At 44.8% G+C, this 20,928-nt stretch overlaps 1 protein-coding gene across 1 annotated transcript in view; it reads right to left on the reverse strand.

Moving 5' to 3' along the window:
* Positions 1–5,739: 5,739 nt before the first annotated feature.
* Positions 5,740–20,928, reverse strand: part of LOC110535159 (type-1 angiotensin II receptor) — a 38,913-nt gene continuing 23,724 nt past the window's right edge. The window contains exons 2-5 of the mRNA XM_036934653.1: positions 8,366–9,052; positions 7,935–8,150; positions 6,961–7,073; positions 5,740–6,607 (exon numbers count right to left, since the gene is read on the reverse strand). Coding sequence (XP_036790548.1) covers positions 6,427–6,607; positions 6,961–7,073; positions 7,935–8,150; positions 8,366–8,935 — 1,080 coding nt within the window. The 5' untranslated portion in view covers positions 8,936–9,052 and the 3' untranslated portion in view covers positions 5,740–6,426. The remainder of the gene's footprint in view (positions 6,608–6,960; positions 7,074–7,934; positions 8,151–8,365; positions 9,053–20,928) is intronic.

The following is a 20,928-nucleotide window of genomic DNA, read 5'->3' on the forward strand; positions in this document are numbered from 1 at the left end:
CGTCTCTCCCTCTCCCATCGACCCTACGATTACGCCATTGACCTTCTTCCAGGCACCCCTCCACCTCGGGGTCAGCTTTACTCCCTGTAAGGCTATGGAGGAGAACATTGAGGACTCTCTCACTGCAGGGAGTGTTCATCCACCTGCCTCTCCCGCTGGCACGGGGGTTCTTCTTTGTGGAGAAGAAGAACAAAACCCTGCGCCGTGTATCGACTGCCGGGACCTTAATGACATCACGGTTAAAAAAACATTACCCTCTACCACTCATCTCCTCGGCTTTCAAACCTCTTCAGGGAGCAACCATCTTCTCAAAGTTGGACCTTCTGAATGCCTACCATCTGGCTCGGATATGGGAAGGAAACGAGTGGAAGACAGCCTTTACCAGGGCTAGCGGAACTATGTTCCAGGCCCTGGTCTACAATGTGCTCCGGGACATGCTGAACCGGTTCGTATTTGTCTACCTCCACGACATAATTGTATTTTCCCATTCAGGGGTCTAGCACCCTAGCCAGGGCTCTAGCACCACATCCAGGGCTCTAGCACCACAGCCAAGGCTCTAGAACCACCACCAGGGCTCTAGAACCATCATCGGGGCTCTAGAACCACAGCCATGGTTCTAGAACCATGTTCAGGGCCCTAGAACCACCAACAGGGCTCTAGAACCACAGCCAGGGCTCTAGCACCCCAGCCAGGGCTCTAGCACCCCAGCCAGGGTTCCAGCACCACATCCAGGGCTCTAGCACCACATCCAGGGCTCTAGCACCACAGCCAGGGCTCTAGAACCACCACCAGGGCTCTAGAACCATCATCGGGGCTCTAGAACCACAGCCATGGTTCTAGAACCATGTTCAGGGCCCTAGAACCACCAACAGGGCTCTAGAACCACAGCCAGGGCTCTAGCACCCCAGCCAGGGCTCTAGCACCCCAGCCAGGGTTCCAGCACCACATCCAGGGTTCCAGCACCACCACCAGAGCTCTAGAACCACAGCCAGGGCTCAAGAACCCCAGCCAGGGCTCTAGCACCACATCCAGGGCTCTAGCACCACATCCAGGGCTCTAGCACCACAGCCAGGGCTCTAGTTTGTGCTATCCATCCATTGTTGATATTGTCAGGAGAGATAACCTACATTTGTTGTCTCTGGTCTCCTAACATCTGATGTTTGTGAGTGCCCAGATCAACAAACCTTCAAAGAGCACGTCCTCAAGCTTTGTTTAAAACAGTTGAATTCATTCCTCAAGGCTTCAAAAAGTTGTCTTAATAATTGTGTGATGTTTTTGGTCATGACCTTACACTGAGCTTATTAAATATCTTATGGAATTCAATGTACTGTATATCTAGTCTGCAAATGTAAAATATTGGATGTTCAGGTACTGAGAAGAGATGATTTCCTAACAGGAAGAAGACCACTTGACACTGGTAGCTCCCTCGGTGCTGTGTCCAGTACATGACTGGCATCACAAACAGCTGTGACAAATTAAATTGAGTCCCACAGGTATTTTAAGGTTAATAGAAATATGTTCACTTATAAATTCTCTGACCAAATGTGGCTAATCCATAACCATACATCTTCTAATAGTGGGCCTATCAACAGTCTATCACCATACATCCTCTAATAGTGGACCTATCAACAGTCTATCACCATACATCCTCTAATAGTGGGCCTATCAACAGTCTATCACCATACATCCTCTAATAGTGGGCCTATCAACAGTCTATCACCATACATCTTCTAATAGTGGGCCTATCAACAGTCTATCACCATACATCCTCTAATAGTGGACCTATCAACAGTCTATCACCATACATCCTCTAATAGTGGGCCTATCAACAGTCTATCACCATACATCCTCTAATAGTGGGCCTATCAACAGTCTATCACCATACATCCTCTAATAGTGGGCCTAACAACAGTGATGTGCTGTATCTTGTGGGACAGTGATGTGCTGTATCTTGTGTGACAGCAAGTGCTGTATCTTGTGACAGGGTGATGTGCTGTATCTTGTGACAGGGTGATGTGTTGTAACTTGTGACAGGGTGATGTGTTTACAACATGACCTCCCGAGTTGCGCAGCGGTCTAAGACAATGCATCTCAGTGCTAGAGGCGTTACTACAGACTCTGGTTCGATTCCAGGCTGTGTCCCAACCGGCCGTGATTGGGAGTCCCATAGGATGGCGCACAATTGTCCCAGCCTTGTCGGGGTAAAAATATCTTTGTCATATTCATACACTGTGAGGTTTGAAACACCAAAATAAAAGGTTGATAATTTACCTGTCGTAAAACATTACCTCAACCCGGGGCGGATGCCACAAATCCTAGAAGCAGAAGAGCCTTCATTATGTTGTCAGTGTACACTAACTGTCTTCCCCAATCCCCATCCTTCATAATGACTAAATCAAACTTGAAATGCACTTTAAACAAAGCCAGACTAAAGTCATTGGCACAAAAAAACACATCTCCTCATTATTACTTATGTTAAATAGCAAATAGCCTAAAGTTAAGGCAAACTAATAATCTACTATTAATATAACAGTGGCCGATTTATTCAACCTTAAAATGAGTAGCACATTGTTGGCAACGTTTTGAGGTTACTTCTTATGCGATCATGGTGTGCATGTTCTAGACAGCATGCAGGTCCCTGGTCAGTTGACATCTTCACAATTACTATAATAATCTGTGCAGAATCTCCAACAGCGCTAATCACTTGAACTAAGCATTTTTAAAATCCCACATGTTGGCCTGGATTCACAACGAGTGTAGCTTTAATTGTACATCTTACATGTGTGATTTAATGAAAGTTTGAATTTTATAGCATTTTATTTGAATCTGGCGCTCTGCATTTCCCCCTGGCAGTTGGCCAGTTGAGACGCTAGCGTCTCCCCTATCCATAATTAATCATCCGTTATATAAATAAAACGTATCTGACATTGTATTCCCATTTGAACTTTGTTGTGCTTTTAAAAATGGTTGAACGTGCAGTGATAACACATTAAGGTGACGACTCAACCAAAAATCAGACATTCATAGTGATAACACATTTAGGTGACGACTCAACCAAAAATCAGACATTGGTTTTCCTTTGTTGGTTGTGCTTTTAGATGGTTAGAATCATAGTGATAACACGTTGTGAATTCAACATACTTCTGGCTGTCTTTTCGTCTGGGTGAATAAAGGTTGAAATCTCATTGCTCAACGTCCCAACCAAATATGACCCACATTTTGACGTTTGAAATGACGTGGTGTGCCCAGTGGGTTGGGTGGGGTTTTTGCATTAGTTCTGGTCAGATGCATTGTGGTGATACAGAACATTGCAGGTGGACCTATTTTAATGCACTTACTATAGTATTTTGAGATTGTTTATCAATGGAAAGAGGGTTATACATTAAATGTATTCTTCTTCTTCTTATTGTTAATACATACGGAGCAACAGAAACATCAGACACGACACAGGCGTTTGGAAGCGTGACTGGTTGAACAGATTACTACCCTGTGCCTCTCTTTGTCCCTATCGATGAAGAAATACCCAGCAATAACAAATCACAGGGATATGTACGTATCTAATTTTTTTCAGATTTATTAATATATTTATGTGTATTTGTGATGAACTGTACACTTACAGAATAAAAATATCTAGGGAACAATGTGAACACGTTTCAATACCACAAAGACACCAGATCTGCCCAGACACAGAACATACACCCCAATGTGCAGAATCACCCTCATATATGTACTGAATGTATAGAATCACCTGGAGTGCTTCTGTTAAACTCGATCTTCATCGTCACGTCTCCCTAGCGCTGTTTCTGGTCATTTTCCACAAATATTCCATATCCTGGTTGTAAAATTCCATGAACAAGGAGGGAATATGCAGGAAATCAAAATTCCTCCACCAGGATTTCTGGAAAACCTGGGAATTTTGGGATAGATCTCCGTAATCTCCGTAATCTCAGGTGCTATACTTCACAGTTAAAGCATAAGGTTTTGTTGGGCGACACTAAATGAATTTCTCTCAGACCGATGCTACACATTAAACCACTACAGCTCCCTATACAAAGGCATTGCTATAAGAACACAGTTCCACAACACATCACACACACAATACCAGTCACATGGTGTTGGTACCACCAAACACAGTCACATGGTGTTGGTACTACCAAACACAGTCACATGGTGTTGGTACTACCAAACACAGTCACATGGTGTTGGTACTACCAAACAGTCACATGGTGTTGGTACTACCAAACAGTCACATGGTGTTGGTACTACCAAACACAGTCACATGGTGTTGGTACTACCAAACACAGTCACATGGTGTTGGTACTACCAAACAGTCACATGGTGTTGGTACTACCAAACAGTCACATGGTGTTGGTACTACCAAACACAGTCACATGGTGTTGGTACTACCAAACACAGTCACATGGTGTTGGTACTACCAAACACAGTCACATGGTGTTGGTACTACCAAACAGTCACATGGTGTTGGTACTACCAAACACAGTCACATGGTGTTGGTACTACCAAACACAGTCACATGGTGTTGGTACTACCAAACACAGTCACATGGTGTTGGTACTACCAAACAGTCACATGGTGTTGGTACTACCAAACACAGTCACATGGTGTTGGTACTACCAAACACAGTCACATGGTGTTGGTACTACCAAACACAGTCACATGGTGTTGGTACTACCAAACACAGTCACATGGTGTTGGTACTACCAAACAGTCACATGGTGTTGGTACTACCAAACACAGACACAGAAGTTACATAGATCATCAACTTTACAATTACAAGTAGAGCAGAGTAGTAGACATCTTTCAGTGTATCGTGCACTAGCTGACGGCAGGCTAGGTAAGTCATTCTATTTGGTTGAGCATGGGAGTGTACAGGCCTGTACGGTAGCTAGGCTTGTAGCTACACTTAGATGTGTAAAATAGGACAAATACAGTGAGCTCCAAAAGTGAAATGGTACAATGACTACAAGGTTAAAGTGCTGACTGTTAGCTTTCATTTGAGGTTATTTTCATCTTTCTCTGGTGAACCGTTTCAAATTACAGCACTTCTTGTACATAGTCCCCCATTTTAGGGAACCAAAATTATTGGGACAAATTCACTTATATGTGTATTAAAGTTGTCGAAAGTTTAGTATTTGGTCCCATATTACTAGCGTGCAATGATTACATCAAGCTTGTGACTCTACAAACTTGTTGGATGCCTTTGTTGTTTGTTTGTTTTGGTTCTGTTTCAGATTATTCTGTGCCCAATAGAAATAAAGGTTAAATAATGTATTGTGTCATTTTGGAGTCACTTTTATTGTAAATAAGAATAGAATGTGTTTCTAAACACTTCTACATTAATGTGGATGCTTCCACGATTACGGATATTTCTGGATGAATCATGAATAATGATGAGAGAGAAAGTTACAGATGCACAAATATCATACCCCCCTCCCAAAAATGCTAACCTCCCCTGTTATTGTAATAGTGAGAGGTTAGCATGTCTTGGGGGTATGATATAAAATGCTAACCTCCCCTGTTATTGTAATGGTGAGAGGTTAGCATGTCTTGGGGGTATGATATAACATGCTAACCTCCCCTGTTATTGTAATGGTGAGAGGTTAGCATGTCTTGGGGGTATGATATAAAATGCTAACCTCCCCTGTTATTGTAATGGTGAGAGGTTAGCATGTCTTGGGGGTATGATATAACATGCTAACCTCCCCTGTTATTGTAATGGTGAGAGGTTAGCATGTCTTGGGGGTATGATATAAAATGCTAACCTCCCCTGTTATTGTAATGGTGAGAGGTATGATATTTCTACATCAGTAACTTTCTCACTCATCACTTTAATCTCAGCTACAGTATATTCAAATTTAACATTTACTGAATGTGCAGTATAAATACTGTATGTATGCTCCTGCTTACATATCTATGTACCTGTGTGACAACAAAAAAAACACGAATACCAAAGTACAGTAATAGTATTTCACATCAGTATTTAAACAGAAATAACGCAGCTGTTTTGTTCTAAAGCTGCATTACAATGAAATCTGTTAGCTAACCATGCACATCTGCTGTATGTTGTACAAGGCAGTGAACGAATCTGTCCCATGGACTCAACTCATATGATTCAGACACAAAGGAACATTCCCTCAGTATTTAATAATTCTACCTGTATTTCTCTACAGTTCTACGGTACAACTTCTAACCACGGTTCAGTGCTTGGTATAACAGTTGGGGATGTGTACCAAATTGCACCCTATTCCCTATATAGTGCACTACTTTTGACCAGGGCCCAAAGGGCCTAGGGGACTAGGGGGCCATTTGGGAGGCATCCACAATGTGTATTCCTTCATACTCCTCACTTGACACAACCAGAAGAGCCAAGGAATTACACAGCTACACACTCCTTCCCTCCTCACATCAGACATTGTTCTTGTTGGTGAGGTGCAGGGCCTCAGAGGGGCGGTAGGACAGGGTGGACATCTTAGAGATGATGGAGGGATGTGTCCCAGCCAGGCCAGCGGGGGAGCAGCGGAGCAGTAGGACCAGGTTCTTCCTGAAGTTCTGTCCCACGAAGCCGTAGAGGATGGGGTTGACACAGCTGGCGATATAACATAACATCAGATAATACTTTATTATGGTCAATGCAACGTTCCTAGCCTGAAATCCAGCCATGTTTTGTGCTGTCATTCCACTCCTTGTTCTCTACGTTATATGCCAAACATATTTAGCATGAGTGGAAAGATAGAAGGAGTGGAAAGAGAGAAAAATAGACAGGTACCAAGGGTAGATTTTCCCCAGTTAGTGTCAAAATTCGAACCAATGACCTTCCAGTTGACCTTCCAGTTGCCTGCCCCTTTCACCTCTAGGGTATCTATTGTAGATACACTTAACATCTAATTAAATTACGTGAGATTTTAGTTCTGGGTTTTCCCAGATGAACCTCTAGGCTACCTGTTGAGAAATGCGATGCAGATGGTGAAGGGCATGGCCGTGTCGATGACGTCCACCATCACACAGTTCGTTATAACCTTTAGCTGGGCCAGGAGCTCCATGAAGTGGAATACCTAAGGTGAGGAAGAGATTACATTAACTTTACAGCTCTAGAAAGACAAAAAGGACATTCCTCATCACTCCAAGAGAATATTCAGGGAGGAACTTGAAAACAACAGGATAACTGAATAATAACGCGATAATAACAGAATAACAACGAGATAATAACTGAATAATAACGAGATAATAACCGAATAACAACGAGATAATAACCGAATAACAACGAGATAATAACCGAATAAAAACAAGATAATAACGAGATAATAAAGGAATAAAAATGAGAAAATAACTGAATAATAACGGGATAATAACAGAACAACAACGAGATAATAACCGAATAATAACAAGATAATAATGAGATAATAACCGAATAAAAATTAGATAATAACTGAATAACAATGGGATAATACCTGAATAACAACGGGATAATACCTGAATAACAACGGGATAATAACTGAATAACAACGGGATAATACCTGAATAACAACGGGATAATACCTGAATAACAACGGGATAATACCTGAATAACAACAGGATAATTAATACCTGAATAACAACGGGATAATACCTGAATAACAACGGGATAATACCTGAATAACAACGGGATAATACCTGAATAACAACGGGATAATACCTGAATAACAACGGGATAATACCTGAATAACAACGGGATAATACCTGAATAACAACGGGATAATACCTGAATAAGTGAATACCTTTAGTATAAAGTGTGTGTGGAGTGAGTCTCTTCAGAGTACAGTGTGTTAGCAGAGTCTCTTCAGAGTACAGTGTGTGTGTGTGTGTGTGTGTGTGTGTGTGTGTGTGTGTGTGTGTGTGGTTGTGTGTGGTTGTGTGTGGAGGGAGTCTCCTCCCACCTGGTGAGGCACCCAACACAGGAAGAAGGCCAGGACAGCCGCCGCCAGCATCCTCAACACCTCATCGTCTCTCGACCGGGTGGTCTTCTGGATGCTCCTCGCCCTGACCAGGGCTTGACCAATCAGGCAGTAGCATGATATGATAATGAGGAAGGGAACAAGGAACCCCAGGATGCTCTTCATCAGGCTGATGATGAGGAGGAGGTGCCTGGAGCCCTGATTGATTGATTGGTTAAATTGACTAGATTATTAAAAGCAGTAGGATGCTCCAGCTGGATGGTAGATAGCAGGTGGGAAAGACTGATACTTTAAACACTTTACACTCAATTCAGTTGAAAACAACAACAGTAAAGACAACAATTACAAATATTTACACAGAGGTGCCCGTTTAAGAGTCACATTGTGAAAGGATAGCCCTATTCATGTCAAACCTCGGGGTGCAGCACGCCACACGTGGTGATGTTGTAGTTGGTGATGTGCATCAGGTCTCTGGTCAGGGCCGTGGGGACGGACAGCAGGAGGGCGAAGAGCCAAACCAGGACGCAGGTGATACGGGCGTAGAGCACAGTACGGCGCTGCCGCGACCTCACCGGGTGGACGATGGCCAGGTAGCGGTCGATGCTGAGCGCGGTGAGGAAGAAGATGGAGCTGTAGAGGTTGAACATAACCAGGCCAGCGCTGGCCTTACACAGGAACCCACCGAAGGGCCACTGGTAGCCTGTGGCTGTGAAGGTGGCCCACATGGGCAGGGTGATCAGGAAGGTAAGGTCTGAGATGGCTAGGTTGAGGACGAACACGTTGGCCACTGTCTTCAGCTTCATGTAACGGTAGATGACCGCCACCACCATGCTGTTCCCCACCATGCCGATGACAAAGTTACAGCCGTACACTACCGGGATCAGGGTGAAGATGAAGTTGTGCCTCCCGGACATGCTGCAGTTCAGATGGATACCTTCTGTCTCTGTGGTCGATGCTCCGACAGCCGTAAAGTTCTCCATCATCAGGTTTAACAGCTCCACGGGGGGGGGGGGGGGGAGGTCAAAGAGGGGATGGTTGACGGACGGACGGACGGACGGGTCAGTCTGGGGGACAAATACGATATAGGGCCTCCGTCAGTCCTATGAAAGAAACACACAAAAGTTCAGGGACAGTCTAGGAGAGGAGCTTCATTATCAACAGGCCGTAAACAGTCTAGGAGACTGTCTAGGTGCACACCCTAAACCCTAAACCCTACACCCTAAACCCTACACCCTAAACCCTACACAGTACACACTAAACCCTACACTCTAAACACTACACCTTAAACCCTACACCCTACACCCTAAACCCTACAGTGCCCTGTTCACCCTAAACCCTAAACCCTAACTTTACTGTGACCTGCTCACCCTAAACCCTAAACCCTAACTTTACAGCACTCACCTTACACCCTAAACCCTACACCCTAAACCCTACAGGGCCCTGCTACACCATCACTGTAAAACCATCTGGCAGGTTTACATGTAAAATAGGAGGCCATCAAAACCAGATGTTGGATGTTATTTCATATGGTAAAAATGACAGGCTGGATTTCAACACCCTCTCTTTAAAAGTCTCTTTAGCGAATTAATAGAAACAGTCAAACTGGAGAGCGCTCATCAAATGGTCCGTCCGTATGGCCTGTGTGGGAACCCGGAAGGAGTGTTTCTGTTGTGATACGATCCTGTGTTAATGAAGACTGCATGCAGTCAAACTGTCTTCCTGGATAACTACACCATTACGAACTGAGGAAGAGAGAGGTAGAGAGAGAGGTAGAGAGACAGGTAGAGAGAGAGAGGTAGAGAGAGAGATGTAGAGAGAGAGAGATGGAGAGAGAGGTAGAGAGAGAGGTAGAGAGAAAGGTAGAGAGAGAGAGGTAGAGAGAGAGAGGTGGAGAGAGAGGTAGAGAGAGAGGTAGAGAGAGAGGTAGAGAGACAGGTAGAGAGAGAGAGGTAGAGAGAGAGATGTAGAGAGAGAGAGGTAGAGAGAGAGAGAGAGAGAGAGGTAGAGAGACAGGTAGAGAGAGAGAGGTAGAGAGAGAGATGTAGAGAGAGAGAGGTAGAGAGAGAGAGAGAGAGAGAGGTAGAGAGAGAGGTAGAGAGAGAGGTAGAGAGACAGGTAGAGAGAGAGAGGTAGAGAGAGAGATGTAGAGAGAGAGAGGTAGAGAGAGAGAGAGAGAGAGAGGTAGAGAGAGAGGTAGAGAGGGAGGTAGAGAGAGAGAGGTGGAGAGAGAGGTAGAGAGAGAGAGGTAGAGAGAGAGAGGTAGAGAGAGAGGTGGAGAGAGGTAGAGAGAGAGAGGCTGTGTGAACATCAAACCTGTGAGCCTCTGGCTACATAGGGGTTTAGGTTCATTGTTAAATAATATAGTGTGGATATAAACATTAAAGCCTTAATTGAAATGTTTAGTGTATGGGGTTTAAAACATGCACCATTAGTGGAGCCTTAGGTACACTGTTACTGCGCTGCAACCTGCTCTCAGAGCATTTCCTACTATTGTTTCCGTAAATCCTCGTTTTAGTGTGATATTTTACGTTTCGTTTGGTACTGTACATATTCATTTGTGGATGTCCATCATCCATTTCGTATGATATATTTTGAATGACAATATGTATGATATGTTATGAATTTGCTAAATGTAAGATACGTCACTAATTCCAATTTGTTGTGGCTAACGTTAGCTAGGCAGCTAGCTGGCTGAAACATTAGCTAAAAAATGCTAAAGTTGTCCACGATGAGAATTGAACACGTAGCCTTTGGGTTGCTAGACATTTGCCTCATACGCCTACCCATCCACCCCGACCAACCACCCTCCTTATGTTTTTGTCTTAAGAAACCTTCTGTCTTATGTAATCATACAAAACCAAATTACTTTTACTATGTTACGTCTAGTCTATGATACCAGGCTTCTATGCTACTTAACCCACCACAGATATATTTAAGAAAAAGGTAATGTCTTTGAATATTAATAAGTATAACTACATTAAAGCATTACAGTGGAATGAAATAGGAAAACATGCTGGGAAAGACAGACTGAGGGTATGAACGTACTGGGAAAGACAGACTCAGGGTTTGAATGTACTGGGAAAGACAGACTCAGGGTATGAATGTACTGGGAAAGACAGAATGAGGGTATGAACATACTGGGAAAGACAGACTCAGGGTATGAATGTACTGGGAAAGACAGACTCAGGGTATGAATGTACTGGGAAAGACAGAATGAGGGTATGAACGTACTGGGAAAGACAGACTGAGGGTATGAACGTACTGGGAAAGACAGACTGAGGGTATGAACGTACTGGGAAAGACAGACTGAGGGTATGAACGTACTGGGAAAGACAGACTCAGGGTATGAATGTACTGGGAAAGACAGACTGAGGGTATGAACGTACTGGGAAAGACAGACTCAGGGTATGAATGTACTGGGAAAGACAGACTCAGGGTTTGAATGTACTGGGAAAGACAGACTGAGGGTATGAACGTACTGGGAAAGACAGACTGAGGGTATGAATGTACTGGGAAAGACAGACTGAGGGTATCAATGTACTGGGAAAGACAGACTCAGGGTATGAACGTACTGGGAAAGACAGACTCAGGGTATGAATGTACTGGGAAGGACAGACTCAGGGTATGAACGTACTGGGAAAGACAAACTCAGGATATGAACGTACTGGGAAAGACAGACTCAGGGTATGAACGTACTGGGAAAGACAGACTGAGGGTATGAACGTACTGGGAAAGACAGACTGAGGGTATGAACGTACTGGGAAAGACAGACTGAGGGTATGAATGTACTGGGAAAGACAGACTCAGGGTATGAACGTACTGGGAAAGACAGACTCAGGGTATGAATGTACTGGGAAAGACAGACTCAGGGTTTGAATGTACTGGGAAAGACAGACTGAGGGTATGAACGCACTGGGAAAGACAGACTGAGGGTATGAATGTACTGGGAAAGACAGACTGAGGGTATGAATGTACTGGGAAAGAGACTCAGGGTATGAACGTACTGGGAAAGACAGACTCAGGGTATGAATGTACTGGGAAAGACAGACTCAGGGTATGAACGTACTGGGAAAGACAGACTCAGGGTTTGAATGTACTGGGAAAGACAGACTCAGGGTATGAACGTACTGGGAAAGACAGACTCAGGGTTTGAATGTACTGGGAAAGACAGACTCAGCGTTTGAACGTACTGGGAAAGACAGACTCAGGGTATGACTGCTTTCTTACAGGTTAGAGACCAGTTGCAGTTTCAGAGTTAATTAATTATTGTACAGTAAAACCATCAAAGATAATCCCATTTCCAGAATATGAAAGGAATGTCTGTGTTCTTTTCTCTCTTGTTTCTGTATGTATTTAGTTGTGGTCTGATATCTGCTGTAACTTTTCTACCATTTGAACTGAAGTGAGACGGGGGCCTACAAGCCACAAGGTGGCATCACAACTCATTGGGATATTATGAAACTGACGTTCTTCACTCCTTCACTACGTGCACAGCAAAGCATCTCAGAGTGGCATCCATCCATCTGTCCATATTCTTATTCATTAGATTGTAAAAGATTAGATTGTAAAAGGCCAAACTGATCCTTCTGTAGAGCAACAGTCCTGCTCTCAGGGCCCTGAGCTCTTCCAACAGCGATTCGATCTGGAGCAGATCAAACCTCCTCCACTCTCTTCGCCTCTATGGGTGGATGCATCCTTCAGAAACAGCCTTTCTGCATTAAAGGGCCAATCAGCAGTTGAATGAATAAGATAGAGTACTCCCCGCTACTGTTTTGGTAAAAAGCTGAGGGATGAATGTACTGAATGTACCATTCTCTAATTCATAGAATGAGCTACAGATGCAAGGACTGACCAGCCATGATATCAGAATAGTTATAACCACGTTTTGAGGCTGTATACTGTTTGTTTAAATGTACTTTGTTTACAAATATATTGGAGTAAAACAGGCTTATATTTGTGTTCTGATGGGGTACGACAGTTGAACTATAGCTCATGAGGAATTTAGTTATATTCTTCAAAAATCACTGGGGACATGCCATTCATTTATGAGTAAAAAAACATGTGTGTGGCAACTGCAGATGGCCCCTTTACAGCTACAGTAAAGCTACGGCCATAATGAGGCGCAGCTGTGGCTTGTTGCTCTGTTACTTGACAATGTAGGGAGCCAAGGGAAACAGAATAATGAAATATCTATTAGAGAGAGTTTCCTCCACCAGACCGACTGTTGCCATAAAGCCACACAGAAGTCAGGGTTTAGATTTACGAGTGTCGTCCTTTGTTAATGATTAAAAGAGCCGACTGGAGACATAAGTATCCGTTTTCCATTTTGATGTAAAACATTTTGGGAAGAAAACATTTCCTTGTTTTTGTTTTGATAGAGCCAACATGTAAATGTTTGGAACGCTGTACAGCCATAGTAAAACACGCAACTCAAAATGACATCATCCTATATGATGTAATAATAATAATAATAATAATTATAATATAATATAGAACAATCACATTCTCATTCCCTGTAAATTTCCACACGTGAAGAAAATCCATATCCGTGATTGTGATGACATGGTCTGAAACCACAATACATATTACAGTAGATACTAGAGTCATTTAGCCGTCCACAGTCACCTCCAAAAATGTATTGGCACCCTTGATGAAGATGAGCAAAGAACACTGCATAACATGAAGAATCGGCTACAAATACAGAGCTATAATGCCTGTTCAAAACATTCAGGAAATGTGGTGATTTTATACTAATACAACTGGTCAGAGAAAGAGATTTTGTTTAAAGGGACAACCAGCAGTTGCTACATTTTTAAATTGGGGTGGCAGGCAGTTAACCCACTGTTCCTAGGCCGTCATTGACAATAAGAATTTGTTCTTAACTGACTTGCCTAGTTAAATAAATGTAAAATAAATTCCATAATCATGGGCATTAATATGGAGTTGGTCCCCCCTTTGCTGCTATAACAGCCTCCACTCTTCTGGGAAGGCTTTCCACTAGATGTTGGAACATTGCTGCCTGGACTTGCTTCCATTCAGCCACAAGAGCATTAGTGAGGTAGGGCACTGATGTTAGGCCTGGCTCGCAGTTGGCATTCCAATTCATCCCAAAGGTGTCCCATGGGTCAGGGCCCTGTGCAGGCCTCGACAAACTGTTTCTGTATGGACCTCGCTCTGTGCTCGGGGGCATTGTCATGCTGAAACAGGAAAGGGCCTTTCACCAAACAGTTGCCACAAAGTTGGAAGCACGGAATCATCTAGAATGTAACGTTAAGATTTCCCTTCACTGGAACTAAGGGGCCCAAACCATGAAAAACAGCCCCAGACCATTATTCCTCCTCCATCAAACTTTACAGTTGGCATGCGGGGAGGTAGCATTCTCCTGGCTCAATCGGTTGGTATGTTGTCAAGGAGGGCGGTGTGTTGCGTGTGTTGCGAAGAAGAGGATCACTGGTTCGAGCCCAGGATGGGGACAGGGACAGAGGAGGAAGGTAAACTGATAGAAGCACCCTGGCATTGGTTTCATGGTAGCAGTGATAGCAGCCCTATATATAGTATGATTGGTTTAGGGGTTAAGGGCCAGGAATTAGGTGTTCTCTCAAAAGGAAAAACGCAACACGAAAATGGCTCATTGGATGCTTCTGCCACAGGGAGGTGCCTCTCCCCCTTGCAATCTGACAGGTAATGACCAAATTCTGCCACAGGGAGGCGCCTCTCCCCCTCTCAATCTGACAGGTAATGACCAGTAATTGTCTCTGGCCCCCTCCCGGTTAGGGGGAGTGATGAGCTCGATAGCAGTCTCACAACTCAATCGCTGGCTGAAAACTGGTTTCTGCCCCTCCCAAAAGATAGAATTTGTAGATAATTTTCCCTCTTTCTGGGACTCACCACAACCAGGAAAAATCCTGGCCTGTTGAGGAGTGACAGACTCCATCCTAGCTGGAGGGGTGCTCTCATCTTATCTATGAACATTGACAGGGCTCTAACTCCCCTAGCTCCACAATGAAATAGGGTGCAGGCCAGGCAGCAGGCTGTTAGCCAGCCTGTCAGCTTAGTGGAGTCTGCCACTAGCACAGTCAGTGTAGTCAGCACAGCTATCCCCACTGAGACAGTGTCTGTGCCTCGACCTAGGTTGGGCAAAACTAAACATGACGGTGTTCGCCTTAGCAAACTCACAGGAATAAAGACCTCCTCCATTCCTCTCATTATTGAAAGAGATCTCAAAATAGGGCTACTTAATGTTAGATCCCTCACTTCCAAGGCAGTTATAGTCAATGAACTAATCACTGATCATAATCTTGATGTGATTGGTCTGACTGAAACATGGCTTAAGCCTGATGAATTTACTGTGTTAAATGAGGCCTCACCTCCTGGTTACACGAGTGACCATATCCCCCGAGCATCCCGCAAAGGCGGAGATGTTGCTAATGTTTATGATACCACATTTCCATTTACAAAAAATATTTCTGCATTTTCGTCTTTTGAGCTTCTAGTCATGAAATCTATGCAGCCTACTCAATCACCGTTTATAGCTACTGTTTACAGGCCTCCTGGGCCATGTACAGCGTTTCTCACTGAGTTCCCTGAATTCCTATCGGACGTTGTAATCATGGCAGATAATAGTCACATTTTTGGTGACTTTAATATTCACATGGAAAAGTCCACAGACCCACTCCAAAAGGCTTTCGAAGCCATCATCGACTCAGTGGGTTTTGTCCAACATGTCTCCAGACCTACTCACTGCCACAGTCATACTCTGGACCTAGTTTTGTCCCATGGAATAAATGTTGTGGATCTTAATGTTTTTCCTCATCATCCTGGACTATCGGACCACCATTTTATTACGTTTGCAATCGCAACAAATAATCAGCTCAGACCCCAACCAAAGATCACCAAAAGCTGTGCTATAAATTCTAAGACAACCCAAAGATTCCTAGATGCCCTTCCAGACTCCCTCCACCTACCCAAGGACATCAGAGTACAAAAATCAATTAACCACCTAATTGAGGAACTCAATTTAACATTGCGCAATACCCAAGATGCGGTCACACCCCTAAAAACAAAAACATTTGTCATAAGAAACTAGCTCCCTGGTATACAGAAAATACCTGAGCCCTGAAGCAAGCTTCCAGAAAATTGGAACGGAATTAATTGAGTATAATATGAACAATCCAACATTTATTTTTGATTCTGTCGCAAAGCTAACTAAAAAGCAGCATTCCCCAAGAGAGGATGGCTTTCACTTCAGCAGTAATACATTCTTGAACTTCTTTGACAAAAAGATCATGATCATTAGAAAGCAAATGACAGACTCCTCTTTAAATCTGCGTATTCCTTCAAAGCTCAGTTGTCCTGAGTCTGCACAACTCTGCCAGGACCTAGGATCAAGAGAGACGCTCAAGTGTATTAGTACTATATCTCTTGACACAATGATGAAAATAATCATGGCCTCTAAACCTTCAAGCTGCATACTGGACCCTATTCCAACTAAACTACTGAAAGAGCTGCTTCCTGTGCTCGGCCCTCCTATGTTGAACATAATAAACGTCTCTCTATCCACCGGATGTGTACCAAACTCACTAAAAGTGGCAGTAATAAAGCCTCTCTTGAAAAAGCCAAACCTTGACACATAAAAACTATTCGCCTATATTGAATCTCCCATTCCTCTCCAAATGTTTCGAAAAAGCTACTCACTGCCTTCTTGAAGACAAACAATGTATACGAAATGCTTCAGTCTGGTTTTAGACCCCATCATAGCACTGAGACTGCACCCGTAAAGGTGGTAAATCACCTTTTAATGGCGTCAGACCAAGGCTCTGCATCTGTCCCCGTGTTTCTAGACCTTAGTGCTGCTTTTGATACATCTTGGTGTTGTCATTCGGAAACATAATGTTAACTTTCACTGCTATGCGGACAATAAACAGTTGTACATTTCAATGAAACATTGTGAAGCCCCAAAATTGCCCTCCCTGGAAGGAAATGGAAGGCGGCAAATGTTCTACTTTTAAACTCGGACAAAACAGAGATGCTTGTTCTAGGTTCCAAGAAACAAAGAGATCTTCTGTTGGATCTGACAATTAATCTTGATGGTTGTACAGTCGTCATCTCAAATAAAACTGTGAAGGACCTCGGCGTTACTCTGTTTAATGTCTAAGCAAACAGCTGGAGGCAGGGTTTTCCTATAGAGCTCAATTTTTATGGAACGGTCTGTCTACCCATGTGAGAGACGCAGACTTGGTCTCAACCTTTAAGTCTTTATTGAAGACTCATCTCTTCAGTAGGTCCTATGATTGAGTGTAGTCTGGACCAGGGGTGTAAAGGTGAACGGAAAGGCACTGGAGCGACAAACCACCCTTGCTGTCTCTGCCTGGCTGGTTCCCCTCTCTACACTGGGATTCTCTGCTTGTAACCCTGTTACAGGGGCTGAGTCACTGGCTTACTGGTGCTCTTCCATACTGTCCCTAGGAGGGGTGCGTCACTTGAATGGGTTGAGTCACTGACGTAATCTTCCTGTCCAGGTTGGCGCCCCCCCTCGGGTTCGGAGATCTTTGTGGGCTATACTCTGCCTTGCCTCAGGATGGTAAGTTGGTGGTTGAAGATATCCCTCTAGCGGTGTTGGGGCTGTGCTTTGGCAAAGTGGGTAAGGTTATATCCAGCCTGGTTGGCCCTGTCCGTGGGTATCGTCAGTAGGGGCCATAGTGTCTCCCGACCCTTAAGGTCTCAGCCTCCAGTAATTATGCTACACTAGTTTATGGCCCGTCCTTGGACACTGTGCTATCTAACCTCCAAACGAGCTTCAATGCCATACAACACTCCTTCCGTGGCCTCCAACTGCTCTTAAACGCTAGTAAAACCAAATGCATGCTTTTCAACCGTTCGCTGCCTGCACCCGCACACACGCGCGCAACTAGCATCACCACCCTGGATGGTTCCGACCTAGAATATGTGGACATCTATGTTACGTTCCCCAGTTTATGTGTTGTAGTTTGTGTATTTGCATGTGTTTATTTCAGGAAATGGCTTCCTGAAATCCCTCAAGCAGCTGATTGGTCGACTCCATGGCTAATTGGAGAGCTGACCCCGCCCCCTCGTCAAGACACAGCTGTCTCCAATTACCCATTCCTTCAGAAGCTATATATAGCCAGTGTTCTGTTCAGGAGAGAGATTTTGCTGGAGGTAGATTTGCGAGAGATTTTGCTAGAGGTTGATTTTGCTGGGAGTTCGTTGCTGAGAGTTGGTATGTTCTGTGAGTTTGTTGCTCAGGTAGAGCTTAGTTGATGTCCTTTGTTTCTTAGTTTGTTTATGAAATTGTTGAATATTCTGTTTCATTTGTTCTCAGGGGGAAAGGGGAAGGCACCTTGGGAGTGCTTAGGCAAGAGGCCCGCGGGCATACATATACCCGTAGTATATTCACTGTCTAGGCACACTAGGTTTGGGTGGACCACCCCCTGTATTTTGGTTAGGGCACCAGGTGGTGCTAAATTAGGTAAGTAGTGGGTAGGCAGGTAAGATAGGAGAGGGGGGGGGGGGCTTTGAGATTTACTTTCTTTGCTTTGGTTCTGTCCAGCCCCTTTTCCCCATATTACCGTGTAAAGGAATAAAGTCCTTGTAAACGGTACCACATTCTGCCTGTTGTCATCCTTACTCGCACCTACAGTCCATACCTTTTTCACTTCACGGAGAGTTTAGTTGTAGCAGGGTGTTGCGTTCCCTCTTCATAGAGGGATGTGTAACAATCTATAAGTACCTAGGTGTCTGGCTAGACTGTAAACTCTCCTTCCAGACTCATATCAAACATCTCCAATCTAAAATCAAATCTATAGTCGGCTTTCTATTCCGCAACAAAGCCTCCTTCACTCACGCCGCCAAACTTACACTAGTAAAACTGACTATCCTACCGATCCTCGACTTCGGCGATGTCATCTACAAAATTGCTTCCAACACTCTACTCAGCAAACTGGATGCAGTTTATCACAGTGCCATCCGTTTTGTTACTAAAGCACCTTATACCACCCACCACTGCGACCTGTATGCTCTAGTCGGCTGGCCCTCCCTACATATTCGTCGCCAGACCCACTGGCTCCAGGTCATCTACAAGTCCATGCTAGGTAAAGCTCCGCCTTATCTCAGTTCACTGGTCATGATGGCAACACCCACCCGTAGCACGCGCTCCAGCAGGTGTATCTCCCTGATCATCCCTAAAGCCAACACCTCATTTGGCCAACCTTCCGTCCTGTTCTCTGCTGCCTGTGACTGGAACGAATTGCAAAAATCGCTGAAGTTGGAGACTTATCTCCCTCACCAACTTCAAACATCTGCTATCTGAGCAGCTAACCGATCGCTGCAGCTGTACATAGTCTATCGGTAAATAGCCCACCCAATTTTACCTACCTCATCCCCATACTGTTTTTATTTATTTATTTACTTTTCTGCTCTTTTGCACACTATCTCTACCTGTACATGTCCATCTGATCATTTATCACTCCAGTGTTAATCTGCGAAATTGTAATTATTCGCCTACCTCCTCATGCCTTTTGCACACAATGTATATAGACTCTCTTTTTTTCTACTGTGTTATTGACTTGTTAATTGTTTACTCCATGTGTAACTCTGTGTTGTTGTCTGTGTCACACTGCTTTGCTTTATCTTGGCCAGGTCGCAGTTGTAAATGAGAACTTGTTCTCAACTGGCCGGCCTTAAAGGTGAAATAAAAAAATAAAAATAAAAAAAGTGTCGGGGGGGCTAGGATCAGTCTGTTATATCTGGAGTACTTCTCCTGTCTTATTCAGTGTCCTCTGTGAATTTAAGTATGTTCTTTCTCTCTCTCTCTCTTCTCTCTTCTCTCTCTTCTCTCAGAGGACCTGAGCTCTAGGACCATGCCTCAGGACACCTGGTCGTGCTTCTGCTCCTGTTTTAACTGTTCTGCCTGTGGCTGTGGAACCCTGACCTGTTCATCCGACATGCTACCTTGTCCTGGACCTGCTGTCTCTAACTCTGAATCATCGGCCATGAAAAGCAGCTGACTTTTACTCCTGAGGTGCTGACCTGTTGCTCCCTCTACAACCGCTGTGATTATTATTATTTGTTCCTGCTGGTCATCTATGAACGTTTGAACATCTTGGCCATGTTGTCACTCCCTGACCTGAGATATCTCTCTAGCGTATGACTGGTCAGGCCTCGTGTTATGCAGAGATGCGCACAGTGTCTCCAGTTCGCATTCATAGCCCAGTGCGCTTTATTCCAGCTCCTCGCATTTGCCAGGCTAGAATGGGCATCCAGCCAGGATGGATGGTGCCAGCTCAGAGCTCCTGGTCTCCAGTACACCTCCTTGGACCAGGATATCCTGCGCCGGCTCTGCGTACTATGTCTCCAGTGCGTCTGCATAGCCCAGTGCGTCCTATGCTAGCACCTCACACTTGCCGGGCTCAAGTGAGCATCCAGCCAGGACGCATTGTGCCAGCTCTACGCTCTAGATCTCCAGTGCGCCTCCACAGTACGTCCTGTGCCTCCTCCCCGCACTAGCCCTGAGGTGCGTGTCTTCAGCCCGGTGCCACCTGTACCGGTCCCATGCACTAGGCCTCCAGTGCACCCCCACAGTCCAGAGCTTAAGGCGACAGTTCCCAGTCCAGAGCTTCCCGCGACAGTACCCAGTCCAGAGCTTCCGGCGACAGTTCCCAGTCCAGAGCTTCCGGCGACGTTTCACAGTCCGGAACCTCCGACGGGCCACAGTCCGGAGCCTCCAGCGACGATCCCCAGTCTGGGGTCTCCAGCGACGGTCCCCAGCGACAATCCCCCAGTCCGGAGCCTCCAGCGACGATCCCCAGTCCGGAGCCTCCAGCGACGATCCCCAGTCTGAAGCCTCCAGCGACGATCCCCAGTTCGAGGCTTCCAGTGACGGTCCCCAGTCCGGGGTCACCAGAGACGGTTCCCAGTCCGGGGCCTCCGGCGATGATCCGCAGTCCAGAGCCTCCGGCGA

The sequence above is a fragment of the Oncorhynchus mykiss genome, chromosome 11 (genome assembly GCF_013265735.2).
Source record: "Oncorhynchus mykiss isolate Arlee chromosome 11, USDA_OmykA_1.1, whole genome shotgun sequence".
Classification (NCBI taxonomy): domain Eukaryota; kingdom Metazoa; phylum Chordata; class Actinopteri; order Salmoniformes; family Salmonidae; genus Oncorhynchus; species Oncorhynchus mykiss.